The sequence below is a fragment of the Falco naumanni genome, chromosome 1, assembly GCF_017639655.2.
Source record: "Falco naumanni isolate bFalNau1 chromosome 1, bFalNau1.pat, whole genome shotgun sequence".
Taxonomy (NCBI): Eukaryota; Metazoa; Chordata; class Aves; order Falconiformes; family Falconidae; genus Falco; species Falco naumanni.
In genome coordinates, this window is record NC_054054.1 from 51,039,876 (window position 1) to 51,055,855 (window position 15,980).

The following is a 15,980-nucleotide window of genomic DNA, read 5'->3' on the forward strand; positions in this document are numbered from 1 at the left end:
GTCAGGAAAGCATCTTGTTAGGATATTACTACACGACTAACTCAAGCATGGTTATGCCTGACAGAATACAAGATTCTGTCCATTTCCAAAATGTAGATTTCTTTTTTGAAAAGCACTTAAATATGTATGAAGAATCTTGGACTGATTCATTAACTTTGAATAAATTCCAATGACGAATGTGGGAAATGAAGAGAAAGCAAAAATAACTAGTTGAGCAGGACTCCTTGTGTGAGGTTGTCTGCTTGCAGGGGTGTAGGACTAGTACAGATATAACACTGGTAATTTGTTGTAGATCCACCTGATGGTAAACTTTGAACAAGAGAACCTATTCAGAAACAGATCTGGCACCAGCCTCCTCTGTATTCATGTAGGAGTACAGATCTTCAGATTTTTTTCCTAGCTGCCTCATCCCCTGCCGAGAGACAGGGCAACAAGATGGAAGAATTAACAATCAGTTTTATTCTGCTTCTGTGATGAGGTTGGTGTAAGAACATAATAGTGCTACAAATCTGGTGGTATTCTGCTTTTGGATCCTCCTTGACATCAGATGTTTTCCTAAAAGCTGCAGGCAGTGTCTGCAGTCACCAAATTCTCACGCCCAGTCTGTTCTCCACATGGAACCATTCCACAATCACACACAGTGCAGAACATTACAAAATTATGTTTCCAGCAAACAGAACAGAAAAGGCTGATGAACAGGGAGAGGGAAGCGGTCTCGCCATTTGTGCCCTCTGCCATGTGGTTCAAAGAGAGAAAATAATGGAGGGAGGTGGAGATGAATGATCCCTTGTGTAAGCCACCTGAAAAGACCCTCTGAGATTTATGGACAGGAGTTGGCAGTCTACATCTACGGACGGTCTGTTTAGCTGCATCCTAGAAGTTTGGGCTTATGTGGAAATGCTGTGAATAATGCTGTTTGAAAAAGTGCACCCACAACATATATTTGGGACTGCTGGGCTGTTTGAGTTAAAGTGGCTACTGCAGTGACTTTGCCTTCTGTTTGCATTTTAATTCTGGCATCTGTGTTATCTCAGCACTTGATGTGAAATCTGGCAAACTCTATGATCTTTCTGATTAGAAGAATTAAACTTGTAAAGTTCCCTGAAGGTTTGAAGTGTGTAAGTATAAATATTCTTATCATACTTTGATTTTTGTGACACAGCTTGTGCTTTTTCAAATGTTGTTGTCATAACGTACATATTCTCCAGTGGTAGTAATCTGTTACTTTAATGAGGATTAATTCTGCAAAATCCAATATCTGCAGCCAGAGGGCTAACCAGATCATTTAGAAAGATCAAGGGACGGCAGCTATTTACATTTGATTGGGCTTTCTCAGACTCAAGGAGGTCAAGAAGATCAGAGATCACCACTGTATCTGTGGCTGGGGATTCTTCCCGTTTGTGGGATTGCATGGCAAGTACATGGATAGCATAAGCAGCTTCTGTGCACTCCACTGTACAGCACCTGGGGTCCGGCACTGGTCTGAAGAAGGCAACTAATAACAGGAATTAATCTATCGCTCTCCTGTCTGCACATCTCCTTGGGAATATGCCTCCTTGGCATGTGTTAAAACAGGTAGTGAGGCTTCTTCAACCACTCTGAGGGGAAAAAAAAAATAATGCGAGTAGTACTTAGTTATGCATTCCTGACTTCAGCTTCTTGCCACGCGCTGCCTTACTCTGACATGGATGGTTCTGCGAAATACACTTTGACAGAAGTTGTGAACAACTGGTCTTGCTGAGACTCTTCCCAAGCCTCTGTCCACTTGCTGTTCTCTCAACACCAGAACTGACAAAGACTTCAGATTACAAAACTTAAACAAATGTGTTCATTCCTGGTTTCTTTTCCTCATAATAGCATTTTCATCAAGGACCAGAGGCCAGCACTATAAATGATAGTTTGGTCTCACATGGCTTTACTCTCAGGTGTGATGGTGGAAAATGGGACCTACTGCATGGTATTCCCAGGGGAGAGAACTTGGATGAGCAAGAAGCAAGGGCTGCCAAAATGTGCAACTGTGTGATCAAAGGAGTCCTGGTACTGTAGGTTTCAAATGCTCTGTAATTTAAAAAGTATCACACTCGTTAGTGTATCCTATCTGTTTAAAAAGAGCTTTAGCTGTACCTCACTCTTCACTGTTTGTCTGCTGTGGAATTTTTCCTTTGTGATAAGGCTAACTTGGAACATTTCAGGCTTTCCTCTCCCTAGTAGAAGGGGTGAACTCACAGTCAACACAGCAAGCGTGAAGCAGTTCTGCATTAAGCATTCCACCTCTGTGGTTACTCTGTTGCTGTGATTAGATTTGAACAGCTCTAGATTTCAGTACTCTGCGTCGCTGGGCTTTCAGTTTTTAATTTTAAAGTTTTCATAGCCAGGGAGGAGAACAGTAGGGGGTTTCATATCCAACCACAGCCCATTCCCCCCCCAAAAAAAGGTTAAGCTGTGAGTGAAATGCTATTAAAAGCAACATTCATACAGATGCCAAGCAGGAAGATACAGCAAGCATATAATAAAGAACAATTAATTTGCTTCAGAAGGAATGTCTGTGAAATAATAAATTATTTAAAAACAGGTTTCCTTCTGTTTATCTTCTTTTAATCTTAGTTATTTTCTAACTAGGCAATGAAGACTCTGGTTCCACTTAATGTCTTGGTAACCTTGCATTGAAATGCTAGTGTTTTACAGCACTGATACCTAATTTTAGCAATCGTTATTATGCATAAGTGTCTTGAAATTTGCTACTTTTTACACTTACAGGTTTTGCTGAGGGCACGCAGACTTAATTTAGTTCATTACTATAAGGCAAAATGAGACACTTCATGGATTTTTCATAAGGACACACATTTTTGTTTACGGTTAGATGAACACAATAAGCTGTGTAACGCTTATGTCTAAGTAGATGTAGATGTAGGTATTTATTCTGTGCACAGGTTAACTTTTTTTTCTCCAGATATGTAGGCATAAAGCATGGATAAAAGTGCAGTGTTTAGTTCTTGGACATTGTGCAATGTCCTTTGGTCAGCAGTTACTTTATACAAACATGATTTCTGTATTACTGTGTGGGAGGATGGTAGCATTCATCATAAATCCCAAGGCTAGAAATTAGAAGATCTGAGCAGATTAAGATGATCTTTTTAAAGGAAACTTGCAAGAAAAGTTCTTTCATTTGAAAGGCTATGGTTGACTTTCTCAAATTATGGTTGTTTGCTCATCTGACCCCTTTGTCCAGTAAATATAGTGCTAAATCCTGTGACATCTTCAGTAGAGCTTTTTTTCATCATGGGAATACAGTATTCATTGCTTCATGGCATTTGCTTTTTATAAACAAGAACTATGATTGATAATGTTCTTGTGAGTATCCTAAACCAGGGTTTGGAACATACATATTTCAGGTGTGAATATGCAGCCAGACCTTGATACTATAACCACTGTGTTCCAGTTATATATTTGGTAAGTATTTTCATATTTTTTAAAAAAATGTATGGATTTTTTTTAACCACTGGATACTCCATCACTAAAAATCAGCGTTATCTTGGATCCTTTCTCAGTCTTCAGTCTTTTGCAAATTGCAGTAGCATACATTCTGAAAAACATGACTGCTGATTTAGAACGCCTTCAGTCACTGATGCAAGCTTAAGAAGAAGCATCAGCAGTGTAGGATGGCTATACTACAATTTTCACTCCATGGAAAGTCTGCTCAGTGTTTTGCAGTGCCATGCATTCTCTGTTACATGGCATACGCCTACACTGGCTCAACCAGCGGAAAATCGACAAAAGCATGCAGACGCTGACAGAGATGCTTGAAGAAGTTGAAGAAGTAGAGGTCATCTGGTGTGAAGCTTCTAGGTATGCCCTTCTTTTTATCAACAAAATGACATAGTACTTGAACTATTGATTGTCTTTTACTTGATGTCTGAATACAGATATTTTTTTATAATATTTATTGCTTTCTTGTTGATGGGAAGTTGAAGAAGGGAGTTGATCAAAATATGCGGGGCAGTTCATGTTAATACAGAACCTGTCTCCCTTTTCCACCCTCTCAATAAAATGCAGGGGCATGGGACAACTTGAATGCAGTCCTAATGACATGGAAAAGCAAAAAGAGAGGCCACAAACTTGCAAATAAAAATTGTTATTTGCTCATTTGAAACTGGCAAGGAGGCAACCAATACGTTGCTCCATGACTAGCTCTAAGTTACTAATGGTACCTGAACTGTGTTTTATATATCACATTATTCATGTACTTGATCATCATTCTTTCATCATATTTTTTTGTTTTTGGCTTGTCTGAGTTCATTTGTGGCAGGGAGAAGCCTCTGTGCTCTTCTTGGATGGCTTTTGGTTTCTGTTTTCCTTTGTTTTAAAAATAATCAGATTGCAAATCTTACACAGGGGGATGCTCATCCCTGATGGAGCTCATCCTTGTTTTGCTGTCTAGACCATGAGCATCTGATATGTGACATTTCTCCACTTGCTGCAAAACTACTCCAGTAACTCCATGCTGTTCTGACTACTTCCCCCCCTCCCCCCCCCCCCCCCCAGGTACTAATACATGGATGATTCCTGACTTATTAGTATCTTTTTTTAGTTCTCTGAGAATTATTTCTTTTTTTTGTCAAAAAGAGAAGGTGGTAAAAACTAGCTACAGTGGAGCAGAGTAATAAGAAAAACAACTAACTATTCAGACTCAGTTAAGGGGAAAGAAATTTTGATTTCTCATTGTCTTTCTCTTAAATAAACCAAGAGGTAGGTTTGTTCTTTAGTCTACACCCATGTTTACACTTTCCTTCTTTATGCTCATCTGCAGATCAAGTCCACTACTAAACAAGGTTCTCTCTCTGCCTAAAGTTAGTGACCCAAGAGTAGTCTTAAAGTGAACCCGCATGATATGTGTGCTTTCAGTCTGTATTGTTGTTCGCAACCTGAGTATAATTTGGTTTCACAGTACCCACAGCATGCCAGCAAAGAGCTAATCCTGTACATGGGCAGTGTATTGTTCCATATTGCCCATTCCTAGTCCTGTCAGGCCATATAAATAACCATGGGTCAGTGCTGGGGCTTTCCCCTCAACATAGTCCTGCGATTTGGGCTGATGCAACTTCTTTATATGGGGTGGAGGGTTTATACTGTGAGTGGCAGTTGAATTTTCAAGTAAAAAGGAGCTCAGATACCCACTGAAAAGACTGTATTGATATAAGGAGATATTGGGTGTAGTGTTAAAGGATTTCTTTGATAGCAGAACTAATTGACACAGTTTTGAAAAGTTGGGGGCTAAAGATAGAAATTAAATGACTTATCTGTTACATGGCCGAAGTGGATCAATGGCTTTGCTTTTATGTTTTTGTTTGAAAGATAACACCTGCTGGCTGCAGCGTGGGGGGATTCAGCTTCCTTCTGGAGCCTGAGCAAATCACTTGAGGACGATCTTGCTTTCTGCTGCATCCTGAAGACAACATGGAAGGGGAGAGCATCTATGAAGTTGATTCTGGAGATGGGCTTGGAGGTAAGGATGCCTATCACTTATTTTGTCTTCATCCCAGATGGCCGGTTACAGGGAGCCCTTATGACAATGGACCTCGGAAGCCAGAAAAAGCAAATGTGATAAAATGTTTACAGTTCATTGATTGTACTATGTTACTTGACAAGCAGTGAATAAAAATTTTTGAAAACAACTGTGTCCTAGAGGAAGTAGCACACCTAGACACTGCATGTTCTAAATGTTATTTAGAGTCTGAGATGTCTCAAAGATGATGCAAACACTAAATATTTACAATAAAAGTAAAGGCATATAGCCTTTTCTGTCCGTCTTTGCTTTTCCTTTTTCTGTCTTTCACATGGTGAGTAACTGTATTGAACACACTTTCTGTTTTGTTTGTATTTTTTTTAACTGGATTACAGAAAATGGCATGAAATGGTATTGACTCTGTCTTTATACTAGCAACCCATGTGTAGACAGAGACTTTTCATTGACCTAAAATAAAGAGTTAGCTTTATTTTCTTGCTTAGCTACTAACTCTACAGGTGTCCTTTAGCAAATTAGCTAATGTCGTTGCTATGGTTTATCATTTTCATAAAGGGGTAAACGGCTTCTCTGAGAAAGTAATACTACGTACATCTACAGGGCTGCTGTTCTTTGCATATAATGCAGGAGACCTTTGACAGAGTTTTTTGATACATCCATCTGTTTTTAATTCCTGGTTTAACACAGCTTCTTCTGAGATTAACTAATCAAACACCTTTGTCTAGTTTGAAGAACACCTTGAACTGCCTAGGTCAACTCGCTTTTGAACTCAGAAGTCTAAATATTATGGCAAAGAATGAGTTTCTACATTAGAACGTTTTAATAACATAAGTCTTGGTGTGCTGCACATCTGCTTGATGGTTTAGATGTTTTCCTGTGACTGTATTGTAAGCAGGTAGACAGCTTTTTGTCTGAGTGTACTGTGCTTGTGCTAAGATGCCCCCTTTTGTGCTTATTTCTTCTGTAATACTTTTCCTGGACCCTAGCTGTATCAGCAGTACTAGGAGAAACAGTTTCTACTGTCTTTACCACTGAATTTCCTTCTCATTAATGAGTTGCTGTCAGACACTCATCAGTTGGGCTACCATGCAGATATGTATCCTTAAGCAGTTGGAGTTTTTTTAAGACAAAAAAACCCTGGTTGTTCAAGTCACTTTTAAAATTCTTGATAATACTGTCTATGAAATAATTATTTTGTCATAATAAATCTTGTAACAAGAGCAATGTAAGTATTTATGCTGAAATAATGCCTTTCTGCTAAGTGAATGAAGGATAATAGAGTAGCAGCATAGTCTTTGACATTGTAAACATTTGTGTTGCCCTTTCCCAAAGTTTTGGAAACAGCTGGAGCCATCATTATGATTGTTACTCATTAGATTACTTTCCCATTTTGCATCCTATCTCAAGCACTAGTATTGGCCTTACCATTGTGTCCTTCACTCACTGAATCTCTGCTGTGGTATGGCATCTTTGTAATGTTTTTCATGCCGCTTCGAGCATGGAAAAATTCTTTCAGATATGAAGTTAAAGACAATTTTGTATCCCAGCCCTCCTTGTGTCTGACCTTTGTTGTTGTAAGTTACTGTCCTTGAATCTACATTTTTCTTATTTATATAGGCAAGACTAAGTGTGTATGATTACACAGAATGGGTAACCACATTTCTGGCTTGTCCTGTTCTCTCTCTTCCTTTTGGATTCTGTCTTAAGATAATAAGATTTTCAGAGCAAATTTACTATTTTTGGGAAGCAGAATAGATTTTCATTGACATAATTTGAATAGAATTACTGGTACAAAATCAGAATCTGGTCTTGTATGTGATAGGGCTGTATTTATAGGAGCACGTTGGTATCTCTAATGTACGTGTTTCTGTGATGCTTTTTTGAACAAAGTGTGTATGCATGAATAATACCAACCACAGAGAGTACCAGTTCACATTTTTCAGGAAACAGGTGATAATCTTTCTGTGTGAATAGCTCGAAAGCAGCTCAAGTAAAAAAAAATTCTTGCATTATCCCTTATAGACAAAACAAAGATGTATCACAACAAACTCGCCAAAAAAATCCCATTCTGAATGTATGAGGAATGGGCAAGAGCTAGCACTTTGTTATGATCAGCCCATCAAGCATTCTTAGCTGATGAGTACGGGAAGCGTTGGAAACTCCATGTTTTAAAATCTAGGGCAGCTAAAACATTGAATGTGGCTTTGCTAAGTTTCTTGGATTCTCTTTGTCCTGCTTTTCCTGTTTCCACTTGAGATACAAAAATGACAATTATATGCTGTTTATGGAGCCAAACTAGGGAATTTTACAGCTTAATAGAATGTAAACTAAAGAAAAATGTGACTTTAAAATAAATATTTTTAAAAAGATAAATGACATGTATACTTTCTGAGATAGGTACATAGTTCTCAGTAATGTATAACAAAGTCTGTATACACTCTATATATTATAAATCCAGCATACCTTGAGATATGTACATATCAAGAACAAATGTATGATTAAAATTAGGCTGATGTCTGAATTATGACTTAAAGATCTGAGACAAAACAGAAACATGCCCATTTTCAGTAACATGGGTAGAATATGTCAAGCAATTTACTAGTAAGATGAAATCACCTCCAAAAAATAAAGTATATTTTGTTAATTCAGGTTCTGGGGTCTCTGATGGAGGAGTTTCCTGAGATCTTAAACTCCCTGTGAGACTGCTTGAGTTGAGGGTCAAAAGACCTTAAGAATTTTGTGGCCATTTCTTGTCTGATCCAAAAAATTAATATTGATAAAAATATTACTCCATAGTTCATTATTTCATTACTAGAAAATCAGACCACTGTTTTCTGGAATCGTGAGTAAGGCTCTTCCCCTCATTTTAATTGCAAAATAATGTTTGGATTTTCATAGGTGTGGGTGGCTTATAGAACTCCTTGATGCCAGTAAAAACTCAGGAATGATGTTTATAGAGATCAAGTAAATTAATTTGATGCTGTGGAGTTTTGTACTTAACTCAGACTTCTTTGATTTAAAAATTAGCCCTAATATTAAAAGCAATGTAGGTAGTTGTGCTGAAGCCTTTGTACTTGGTCTTTTTGACTTAATGTTACTTTATAGCAAGTTTTGAATGCCTCTTAAATGATGCACAGAGAGCAGAGCTGGCTTTTCTCCTGGCCTATAAAGCCAGACTCAGTGGGGGTCATTATTTTGTTATTAGGCAGTGAAATAGTCTCCCGAGTACAAGCCACCCCAAACATGGTGGAAAAGAGACAGGACTGTAATTCTTCGCTGTGCGATACACTGACGACCTGTGATGGCTAACCTAGAACAGAAGGGCACATCTACCTCAAAGCAAAAACTTCATAGCTTCAGTTGCCTAGGAGAGATTTACGCTCTCCTCATACACAGGAGCTCTGTAGTGGGGTGACCTTGGCTGGCTGTCAGGAGCCCAGCAAGCTGCACTCTCGCTCCCCCTTCTCAGCAGGACAAGATGATGTCTTGCTTCTTGGGAAAGAAAATAAGATGAAAGGATAAGGAGAGGGGCATCACTCATTGGTTACTGTCACAGGTGAAACAGACTAGACTTGAGAAATATTAATTTACTACTATTTAAAAATACAGTATGTTAGTGACAAAAACCCCAAAACAAAACCCATCTTCTCCTCACCCCCTTTCTTTCCAGACTCAACTTCATTCCTTCCTTCCTAACTTTTCTGCTACCTCTTGCCACCCCTGAGCAGCGCAGAGGGATGGGGAATGAGAGTTAGAATCAATCCATAACATTTCATCTCTCCTGCGCCTTTTCCTCCTGCTCTTCCCCTGCTCCAGTGTGAGGTCCTGCTCAGGGGACACCGTCCTTCATGACCTTCTCCAGCATGGGTCCTTCTCATGGGCTCTTCAAGAACTGTTCCAATATGGATCCTTTCCACGGGGTACAGTCCCTCAGGAATGTACTGCTTCAATGTGGGTCCCCACAGGCCACAGTTCTTCCCAGAAAACCTGCCTCTGTGTGGGCTCCTCTCCATGGAACCACAGCTCCTGCTCGGAGGCTGCCCCAGTGTGGGCTGTCCATCGGCTGCAGTTTCCTTCAGGGCATCTCGACTTGCTCTGGTGTGGGGTCCTCTATAGGCTGCAGGTGGGTATCTCTCCACTGTGGTTCTCCATGGCCTGCAGGAGGACAACCTGCATCACCATGGTCTTTTCCATGAGCTGCAAGGTAACTGCTGCTCTGGCACCTGGAGCACCTTCTCCCCCTCGTTTTCAGTGACCTTGGTGTCTGCAGGGCTATTTTGCTCATGTTTTCCCATTCCTGTCTCTCAGCTGCTCTTGTGCAGCTTTTTCACCCTTTCTTAAATATGTTATCACAGAAGTGCCGCTGGCATCACTCATGGGCTCAGCTCTGGCCAGTGGTGGGTCTGTCCTGGAGCTGCTGGAAGCGGCTCTTTACACCACAGGGGCATCTCCTGGTGTCTTCTCACAGAAGCCACCGCTGAAGCTCTCCCCCCAACAAAACCTTGCCATATAAACCCACCACAGACTCCATACGGTTATTGCAGAGCAATATGCTGCTCCAATTATATTACCTGTAGACCTGATGCAGTTCTTAGAGGGTGTTGTCATTAAGTGATTGTCTTTATTATCAATATATTGTGGCTGCTTGGATGTGTTCCTAAATGTAGTAACTAACTTGGGCAATGTAAAGTGTATTTGGAGACATTCCTTTAGAAACTTTTAATCATTTTAATTATGAACTGATATTATTATTAATTAAAACCGAAGATCAAGCTCTATTATTATTGCGCTTCTGTGGACTTGATTTTTCAAAATTTAATCCTGTTTGCTTTGGCAAAGAGTTTGAAGCTTCAAGGTATATATGCAGAATTAATACCATAGCACATATTTTTTCCTTGTTCCCTGTACTGTATTTTAATAAGAACCTGAAAGTTTGCAGCTGCCCAAAAGGTATTACAGGGAAGAGACTAGGGAGGGATTCAGCAACTTCTGTGGTTCTGTTGTGGTGTTTATATTTACACCAGATCTGCTTTTGGCCTGATGTTTTCACTTGTAGCTCTTCAAGTAAAAAACCCTTCCTGTGTGTTAGCAGGGCTGTGAGCCAGTTGCTATGGTATTCAGCTTTTTTTTTTTTTTTAAACCAATCTGCTTGCTTTTGTGATGATTCAGCCCAGAATAAGAAATCGGTCACACAGACTACAGCTGTAATCAAAAAAGCAGCTATTGTTGGCTTGAAAATCTATAGAGGTTGGGAGAATAGCAGAATTTGAGTTCAAGAAAATATTTATCACAGTCTGTGTTTATGGTATATATTCTAATGTGTAACTGTATGCTAGTACTGGTGGTAATGGCAGTAGTCCTTTTTCAGGATGATGATGATGATAAAAATTGAATCACTGGACTAATTTCTCTGTGTTGTTCTACCACCCCAAGGGCATCAGTAATTTCAAGCTAAAAAATGATCAGGTGTTTTTATTCTGTGGCCGTTTTCGATTTTTTTCATTGTGTTACTAAATGGTACTGTTTCTGACAGGATATTATTTGCTAGTGGAAGATTACCAGACTCTGCTGCTTGTCTTCTCAATTTTAGTGTTGCTGTTTGGCTAATAAGAAAATTCTGGAAGACTGCTAGGTAACGTAGAAGGATTTTAAAGTCATAATGGTGCTGATATGTAGCTGCGGTGATCCAAGGATAAAAGAAAGACAAAGTAGTTAGAGGGAGGGATGTTCTGATAGATTAACTATCTAAAAAGGTAGGACAGACTTGTAGGTCTTCTGCATGTTTTAAGAAGCTCTTGTCTGCTTGAAGGCAAGGTTGTTTTCCTATCCACCCTGGCTGCAACTGTATCAGCAGGACAAAGAAAAGATACTGCTCTTTTATGGAAAAGAATTTATTTTTGAAGTCATGGCTATACCACAAATGAAACTTTTAAATTTCAATGTAGAAATCTCTAGGAATCACACTTGTAAAAGGCAGTGCTACATACAAAAAGGCCATCAAAATCTAGACAGTGCACCTGATAACAGTAAATATGTGAAAACACATTTGAATTTGGAAAATAACTAGAAAAAAAATATTTCCTTTAGGAATGCTTTTTGTCTGTGTGCTCTGTGCAATACATTGGCAAAAGCCTTTCCCAGTGCGTAGCAGGATCTCCTGAAGAACACTTTACTTACTGCTCCCAGAAGTGTTATAAGACCTTTCATTTTCTTTCCCACAGCCTTATGCAGTACCCCTTCTTTTTCTGTATGCAGGTAATAATGTACCACTGTGGATTAAAATGCTGGCAGTGAATAATGATAATCTCTGCTGTCACTGAGCATGAACAAAACCACTTCCTAGTTATCAAAGGTTTGACTAAGAATAGTAACTAAATGATGAAGTTGAATCTTGGAGAGGCTTTAATGATGCTGATAGAGACCTTGAACTTTTCCACTTCTGTAACAGCTCCATTTCAATGTTTGAATTCCTCATTGTCATTAGACATCCAGGTAAACCTCAGTGTGCTGTGTACGTGCCACCAGAACAGTAAAGCAGTCAGCTGTGATGTTCAGGAAATACAGGTTTCTAAGCATGTGGTACATGACTTTGCAAGAGGTCAAGAGGAAGATGTGCATCAGCTTATCAAACAAAATGAAAAATCTACCTTCCAAGATAATACAAAAAATAAAAAAAGGAGCAGAGCAAAAACAAACCCCAAAAAAGACATCACAGTAAACTACTCTTCCTTGTTTATAGTAAGTAGTAAGTCTTAATTTATTGTGCTGGGATTCCTGCATTCATAATAAGTGGAACATGGAGATATCCCTATTGACTGTTTAGCTAAACAGGCTGAAGTCTTTTTAGGTCAATTATTAATTTTTATTTATGTCAAATCTATGCTTTAGACACATACTCATGGGACAATCTCCTATGTTTTCCCGTGAAATGAAAAACCGAGAAAAATCTAGATGTATCAAGAGATATTTTTAGAGTTTATTTAATATCTGTGGGTGTCACATTTGTTAGTTGCCACTGGATGTCTGAATGCATAAAAAACAGAAGACAGTTTTTAACACTCATGTTTTATCTTCTGATGTTTTCATCAGAAGCTTTTTATTGTTTTAGTGTTTTTAAACTTACTTTAAAGAACTTTTTACTAAGTTACAAGATGTGTATGAATGACCAGCAGTCATTATGGCATTATAGTTATTAGAGTATGGCAGATAGTTTTGTGCTATAATAAATGTGGGATATTTTATATTTATTCTTATCTTCATCTAGAAATATATTTGTATATACAGGAGGGAGAGCAAAGGATGAGAGTTGTTCTTCTTGGATGCAGCTTTTTGGTGGCTTGCATTCAAAATCTATAGAGGGCATTTATGAAAAGTTATGCTAATCTGTAACCATTGCTGACAATAAAAGTATTGTGGAAATAATCCTGAAGGTAATTATGAAATCAAAATGTTCATAAATACTAGCAAGGTGCTTAAGTGACAATTGGTGTCTTTGGTCCAGGTCTTCACTTGATGGCAGGGATATAGTGAGTTTATTAAGGGATGACAATTTGAAATGTAAAAATAGAAAAACTCAGCAAATAGGTCCTAGCAAAATGACAGAAATATGACTTGTCAGAGTTCTCCTGTAGTTGTCTGCTGCAGATAAATGCTTAGATGAAGTCTTCCAGTAGTGGGATAGATGATCTAGAGATAAATTGTTCTGTTCTTTATTCAAGCATCACAGTCATTGATCATATCATTTTTAAAGTGTTAAGCATCTAAAATTCTTAAGCCAGAAAGTGGGCAACAATATTCAAGCTCTTCGAAGTACTTTCTGCAGTGGCCCTTGCATTTTAATATTTTTGCAAGAGCACCTATACAAAATACAAATTTTAGTAGTTTTTTGAGTGACATCTAAAGTACACGTATGTTCCTGTATGACTTCACTTAGAAATTGCTCTTGGCTAATAATTGCCAACGTCTACTTGCCACCCAGCTTGTAAGGCAAGTCATAAGGAACAAGATTTCATTTAGTAGAGCTCTACGTTTTTAGAAGAAGTGTAATGCAAGAGATAGGGAGTGTATATTAGTTTGATTATATAAAGAATACTCTGTGCACTGATCTGTTCTTCAAAGACATGGCTTGCTACATTTCACTTGACTTACTGTTCGCAAGTTGTATACACATACTGATAGTTCTTCACTGCTCTTACTGAATCTTTGCAAGTAGTGACATACACCAGTCCCCTGCTGGTGTAAGTATCCCAGCTCCACGGCTTTTGGAAATTATAATAGGGATATGATGGTCTACGTACCCAGAGGACTTGCCCCATTTCCTTCAAAAGAATATGGTGGGCTTGATTCAGATTCAGCATGTATGGCAGTACTGCTTTTAATATTGCAAATATAAGTAGAAAGAAAACTCTCTCATGAGTATGATGCATGCAGATACACACCTGAGTGACTAACTTGAATTGATTGCTGCTGTCTGGACTGGATTCACATAATGACAAATGTCTTCATAAAAATAACTGCTTTGATACAGCACTTCATCTTTCTGAGTTTCAACGCTCCGCAAATTTAAGTATAAGCATGTGTAAATAAACATTTAAATCATCCCAGCACGTACAATAGATTTTCTTTTTTGCCCTGTTCAGTACTTGCATGTATTTTCTTTGCAGTGTATCTTCTAGAAAAGAAAGGCTTTTGAAGAAAAGTGAAAGATAGAAATTAAAATGGAGAATAAATTTTTACATGGATCCATTATTTTTTTCTCTTTGATGCTATGTAGACCTGGGATGAGTGGTTGATAGCTCGGGCTGCTCTGCTTTGAATACCAATGTTAATATAAAATGGGTTCCTTAACTTCCTCTCCTAATGTTCTGATAACAGAAACACAGTTTGTTTCTTTGAAATAGAGCATTTTATTTTTATGCTTTTGTGATTTTTTCTTTTTCATTTCTGTTTTTCATTAGGAAGGTCCTACCTTTAAAAGGGAAAGAGCACCTGTTCTCTAGATCCTGTAGACTGTTTTTTGGGGGGCTCCATTTTAAATTTTATTGACTGAAGCAGTTAATGCTTCTTAAAACCCTGCTTCAACAAACATTCTCTTAAACTGTTGTTGTTGAGGGTAAACTGATTAATGTGTGTTGAATCCCTTCAACAGCTGTACAACGAGTTTCACACCAAGGAATTTCAAAGTAATTATTTCAATGACAGATCAGGACTGGACTATCAGCACGTCCCTGATAATTCCAAAGATAGTACCTACTTCTTTGGGGTTGGGAGTATGAGAGAGAAAACTTTCCTCAGTCTCAGCTAATTACACTGATGAAAGCGGATATAGGAGCTAGAAGGATCGGGGCTGCAGCCTGTGACTTACACTTTTGTAAATCTGGGAATGTCCACTGAGAGGAAGTATTCTGTTACTGAAAGTGATTGGGAGAACAAGGTGCTTGCTTGCTTACAGGGTCAACAGTTTTGTTCCTGCTTGAAACATTATCCTTAGATGAGGAAAGTTTTCACCATTTTTTTGTCTTGAATTTCTTTGTTTTTTAGGGAAAGCTATAAGGAAGCTTGTGCGCAAGGCGACTGTGGTGGCATCTAGAATCCTCAGATTTCCTTGACTGAATCCATCTGGGTTTAGCCCTAAATATAGTAGACAAGCTGCACTGCTTGCACTGATAAATTGTATCTTCCAAATGATAGACCAAGGTACAGTCATGTATACTAACCGTTTTTGATCTCCTTTGACTCTTGATTCTGTTGCTTTTTGGGTAGTTGTGACAGTACAGTTTGTCCCCATTGTTGTGGACTATCTTTTCATATCAGCATTCCCCAAAAAATATTAATTGAAAGAGACTTCTGGCCTGGCTCTTGGATTTGATGTTGCCAGCTCCTTACAAGGCTGCGGCTTGGTGGGAAACAGTCTCTCCTGAGACTTGTGAACTTGCCTTCAGTGGCAGGTAGACAGTGGGACTGTTGACAGCACAACTTTATTTGGTTTTAGTACCCATGGAAAAGAAAAAAGTGCAAACCTAAAACAAAACTCCATATAATTTTCATTTTACTTTGTGTGCTCAGCAGTCATGAAATGAGAACAGACTATGTTCTAACAAAGCATAGATTTTGACTATAAAATAACAGCTGTATCATGAAAAGAAAAAATAGATCAATAAAACACTATTCTAAATGATAGTTAATAATTAGGTTTCCTTATATCTGCTTTGGTATCTCAGCTAGCTGTTGGAATGAGCAAGCAATCTCAGTGCCAACTGGCCTGCTTTCTGAGGTCAGAAATTCTCTTTGCTTTTGTTTTAGATGGGAAAATCTTCTGTCTCCTACCTGTGTCTTTTCTGAACTATAGGGGAGATAACTTTAATAACACAGAATATTACCAGTCTCAAGATGTTTCTGGAGTTGTGGTGTTGGTTCACGTTTTCAAAGACGTTGGTATCAAATAGAATGTATTGCTCTG

The 15,980-nt window shown here is 38.5% G+C and overlaps 1 protein-coding gene across 9 annotated transcripts in view; it reads left to right on the plus strand.

Annotated features, from left to right (window-relative positions):
* The window catches only part of PPP2R2C (protein phosphatase 2 regulatory subunit Bgamma), a 207,203-nt gene that overhangs the window by 97,313 nt on the left and 93,910 nt on the right, over positions 1 to 15,980 (plus strand). For 2 of the 9 annotated variants that reach the window (XM_040593651.1, XM_040593662.1), the window contains exon 2: positions 15,062 to 15,217. The exons of 4 other annotated variants lie outside the window; for them this stretch is intronic. In XM_040593651.1, coding sequence (XP_040449585.1) covers positions 15,205 to 15,217 — 13 coding nt within the window. In that variant the 5' untranslated portion in view covers positions 15,062 to 15,204. Of the gene's footprint in view, positions 1 to 3,649; positions 3,847 to 5,352; positions 5,504 to 15,061; positions 15,218 to 15,980 lie in introns of those variants that run through there. 3 more of the 9 variants (XM_040593641.1, XM_040593632.1, XM_040593621.1) reach the window with 3 other exon arrangements.